The 5072-nt window shown below is 33.1% G+C and overlaps 1 protein-coding gene across 1 annotated transcript; it reads left to right on the top strand.

Moving 5' to 3' along the window:
* The first annotated feature begins 750 nt into the window (after window positions 1-750).
* LOC123272768 (V-type proton ATPase catalytic subunit A-like) lies at window positions 751-3161 on the top strand. Its single transcript, XM_044739768.1, has 2 exons — window positions 751-2792; window positions 2876-3161. Exon 1 carries the CDS (start codon window positions 909-911, stop codon window positions 2766-2768), a length of 1860 nt encoding a protein of 619 aa, XP_044595703.1. The 5' UTR covers window positions 751-908; the 3' UTR covers window positions 2769-2792; window positions 2876-3161.
* Window positions 3162-5072: the final 1911 nt, after the last annotated feature.

Raw genomic sequence — 5072 nt, 5'->3', positions numbered from 1 at the left:
GCTTATCAAATATTACACTTAAATGATGTTAAAAAGATGTCTTGGTAGCCGCGTTTCCAGCTCTTCTTACACCAAAAACCCTAATTTTATAATTTATCAACTTCATAATTATTTGTAATTAAATTTAAATAATTTATCCATTTTTAGAAATGTCCATTTTTACTAATTTACATTTTTATCAATGTCCATCTTTACTAATTTCCATTTAAGTAAGTATTTTTTGATCGAATTTAATTTATTTAAATGTTCATTTTTATTAATGGGCATTTATACAAATGTCCATTTATTCACTTTTCCTAAAATTTAAATGTCCATTTTTTCAATTGTTCATAAAATCATATGTTCATTAAGTGACTATTCCATTTATTCAATTGTACATTTGTATTTTTAACCATTTTTACTGATGTCTTTTTATATTATTATTCATTTTCATAAATGTCTATCTAAGAAAATGTCCATTAATCCATTTGTTCATTTGAACTCTTTACCAAATACTTTTATTTCCATTTGGAGATATTTTCAAAAATAGGGATTTCATTTTTTTAAGTTGGCCATAAGTGCAGTTGTACATTTATAATTATTTCCTTTTTTATTAATGTCCATTTATATTAATGTCTAATTTTACTTAAGTACTTTTATTATTATTTCCAAAAAATCAAATGTCCATTTTTAGAAATTTCCATATCCATTTATTCAAATGTCAAAAAGTACACATTCCCAATAATACAAAAGCAACACGAACAGGGATAAATTAATGTCACGCATGGAATATCCATTAAAGACATAAAAACTCAGATTTATCCTATTATGATTTTAAAAATAATCGGATAATGAAACAAAATACTATCGAATTTGTGAATCTTGTCGTCGTCAATCGGTTTTTTAATTGAATTTACAATTATCGCAGCATGTATAATCATTTATCTTCTTTACATTATTCAAAGCAGATCGATAAAGAGTCTGATTATGGCTATTTGACGGGTATTTCTGGACCGATAGTTACGGCTGAGAAATTATCAGGTGCGGCAATGTATGAAATCGTTCTTATAGGTTATGACAAACTTGTTGGAGAAATTATAAAGTTACATGGGGATATGTTCACGATTCAAGTTTATCAAGACACTAATGGATTAACTGTTGGTGACTTAGTTATGAAGACCGGTAAGCCTCTTTCAATTGAACTTGCTCCTGGTATTTTGAGTAGCATATTTGATGGGATTCAACGACCTTTAAAAGATATTGCTGAAATTTCTGAAAAAATATATATTCCAAAAAATATCAATGTATCTCCAATTAATAGATCAATGGTATGGGAATTCAATCCTACTAATATAATGTCTGGAGCTAGTGTGACTGGTGGTGATATGTATGGTATTATTTACGAAAATACTTTGGTTGAACATAAATTAATGATTCCTCCAAATGGTCATGGACGAGTAACCTATATTGCTCCACCTGGCAACTATTCTGTAGATGAAGTTATTCTTGAGGTAGAATTTAACAATGAAGTTTGTAAGTACTCAATGGTTCAACTTTGGCCAGTGAGAACTCCACGATCAGTTGGTACAACTCTCTCGGCTCGTCACCCGTTATTAACTGGACAAAGAGTTCTTGATGTTCTTTTTCCTCTAGTACAAGGTGGTACGACTGCAATCCTAGGAGGATTTGGCTGTGGTAAAACGATAATATCTCAGTCTATATCCAAGTATTCCAATTCCGATATAATTATTTACGTTGGTTGTGGTGAGCGAGGAAATGAAATGTCAGAGCTTCTTCAAGAATTCCCAAAACTTTCAGTTGAAGTTAATGGGATTACTGAATCTATTATGAAACGAACAGTTCTGATTGCGAATGTTTCCAATATGCCAGTTGCTGCGAGAGAAGCGTCCATTTATACTGGAATCACCATATGCGAATATTTTAGAGATATGGGTTATAATGTTTCTATGATGGCTGATTCTACTTCGAGATGGGCGGAAGCTCTTAGAGAAATAAGTGGGAGACTTGGGGATATACCAGCCGATTCTGGTTATCCTGCTTATTTGGGTACGAAAATAGCAAGTTTTTATGAACGAGCGGGAAAAGTTATATGCCTGGGAAATCCACAACGAGAGGGCTCAATAAGTATTTTTGGAGTAGTATCACCTCCTAGTGGAGATTTTTCAGATCCCGTAACTAGAGCTACTCTGAGCGTTACTCAAGTATTTTGGGCTCTTGATAAAAATCTTGCACAAAGAAAGCATTTTCCAGCTGTTAATTGGATTAATAGTTACAGCAAGTATGTTAAAAGTTTTGACAGTTTTTGTGATACACATTTTTACGGCGTAGCTGAATTGAGAACAAAAATGATCGAAATACTTCAAGAAGAAACAGAGTTATCGGAAATAGTACAGCTTGTTGGTACAACTTCTTTGTCTGAATTAGATAAAGTAGTATTGGAAATATCTAAAATTTTAAAAGACGATTTTCTTCAGCAAAATAACTACTCTGCATATGATCGGTATTGTCCTTTCTATAAGACTTTTGGAATGTTAAAAAATATCATCACACTTTACGATCTTGCGAAAAAAACTATACAAATAACTAAGAAGAATAACAAAGAAGTAATATGGGAAACTGTTCGAAATATTATGTCGGAAATGTCATATCGATTAAGCATTATGAAATTCATGGATCCTATAAAAGATGGGGAGGATAATATAAGTGCTACTTTTAATAAACTTAACAAAGATATACATCGTGCATTTGATATTTTTAAAGGATGTTAATTTTTTGTCAATAATAACCTTAATGTAATTTCTCCGGAATAAATTTTAAAATATTGTCATTTAAAATATTATTATAATTAATATGAAAATCTTATTTTTAATTTCAGATATTAATACTGCCCATCAACAATCTACTCAAAACATATTGAAGTATGCAGAAGAAGGAATATCGTTCTTAAAGAATCGACAAGAATTTTGGCGACAACAAAAATCAGCTACTCGGTTTATTTCGAATAAATAAACATTCCAATATTAGCGCCGTAAATTATTCATTAGTTGATATCTTATTATCATAGTGTACTTTTTAATCTTTTATGTTCACTATAAGAGAATCCGATCATTAAACACGGAAAGAAAATAAAAATCAAAATTACAACAGTAACATCGTAGTCTGGGACTAGTTTTTCATTATCTTAACTTTTATAATTTTATACTTCAAAAATTACTATTTACTCATGAATTTTTACGATATGAACATCGTAATTCTCACAAATGATCTACATAATAAATAACAAAAAATTACCCTACTTACGCGCTTAAAATTGCTCATGACGTTTTTGAGCTTCTTGAGCTCAAAGAGTTAGCTGTTCTATGCTTTTGAGCTCTTTGAACGTGGTGAATTTGAATAACTATTATATTTATATACGGATTTCTAGTGTACAGGCGTAATAACGCCCTTTTACACCCTAAGCCTTATCATTCTGCTTAGTTAACTCTGCCTTATCATTGCGGCTGTGGACCGACTTGTGCCTTCTGTAACGCATTTGCCCTGATCCTCACCACTCGGCTATTGGAACAGTAACATGGGAAAACCACAGAGAAAACTCATGTTAGTACAGTCGGAGCTGGGTTAAGTCTACAGTGATTGATAAGAAACTCTTCTTTATCGACCACTGTAGCATTAGGCCCCTCTCCTAGTGTGCAGAGATCTCTCGCGCTAGCCAACGCTGACTAGAGTGGTCACCCATTCAAGTTGTTGCTTAAAATGTGTGATCGCCCAAGTCAGACGTGTGCCGCCCGGCTATCTCTGCCACTTCCAGAGGCTGGCAACGTAACGTAATGCACATATTTTTAATTATAATCACTGAAAAATATTGGTGCGTTGAAACGGGAATCTACCGCTCTCTTGGTCGCCCCGAAATTTACTTAGGGCGCCACTGGATTTTTCGCACCGTATCCAGAAACTGGACCAGAGCATGGAGTGAAGACTCAGGGTCGTGAGAGATCATTAGGAAGGATACAGAAATTATTAAAAGAAATTCATTTTTACAATTTATTTTATTCAACCAACCCTTAATATACAATAAAACCCCCTTACAAAATGTTTTGTCGGAAAGTATTCAATGAGAGCAATTCCCGTAATTCTTAATTTCTTAATTTTAATGAAGTCAAGAGGTTAGGTAAATTTCTGTTAAATAATTACACTCGATTTTTTGGGGATAAATTATGTGAACAATTTATTGCCCCAAGAGAAGAAAACCCCCAGCAAGTGCTGGAGGAAAAAACTCCTCGAAAATGTACAGAGTTAGTTAGTGTGTAAGTGTGTGTAATTGTAAGTATATATATGTAATGAGAAATTGCGTCTCAAGGAGAGACACAATGGAGGTGAGCTCAGCTGCCTGATTATTTGCTGGTATAGGAACCAGTTAGATGTTTGATGAACTAATACAGGGATTAGTTGTATTGTAATGAACACTAGTACAGTGACTAGTGTATTTGTAATGAATACTAGTACAGTGACTAGTGTGGTTGTAATGAAATACTAGTACAGGGACTAGTTGTAATTTATTATTGCTAGTACAGGGACTAGTTGCAATTATTGAACACTAATACAGAGATTAGTTATATATTTGATAAATACTAGTACAGGGACTAGTTGCAATAATTAATGAATGTGAAAAATTATCAGTATTGAATCATATTAAGCTGCGTTAATTATTGCGCGTCAATTCTAGTAAGTTAAAAACAATGGCCGCGATGCCGGTACAGTTAAACAATTACGACGTAATAGATTGCTGCGATGGCGTCGTTACTAAACTCCCGAGATTCTAATTGACACTTTTTATTGAATATAAAATCACTATTATTGACAATTAAAATAACTGATTAATTAAACTGATATTAATATTGGTATTTAATGAAATAGAACGCGTGGAGTCACGATGTGAGAATTATGATTTTAGTTTTTATAAGCAGATTACGTGAGTATTCACAGAAAGTCGTACGAGTACCGAAGTCCAAGCACAACTGGTGCTCTCGCACATGCATTGCCTCGTGTCGGCCGGCTTCTCTCCCGCGTACGAC

Source organism: Cotesia glomerata, linkage group LG10 (assembly GCF_020080835.1).
Source record: "Cotesia glomerata isolate CgM1 linkage group LG10, MPM_Cglom_v2.3, whole genome shotgun sequence".
In the NCBI taxonomy this organism is placed as follows: domain Eukaryota; kingdom Metazoa; phylum Arthropoda; class Insecta; order Hymenoptera; family Braconidae; genus Cotesia; species Cotesia glomerata.
This window is presented reverse-complemented; position numbering and strand designations above follow the sequence as displayed.

Coding starts and splice junctions, on each gene's coding strand:
- LOC123272768 (XM_044739768.1), top strand. CDS start 909: ATGTATAATCATTTATCTTCTTTACATTATTCAAAGCAGATCGATAAA.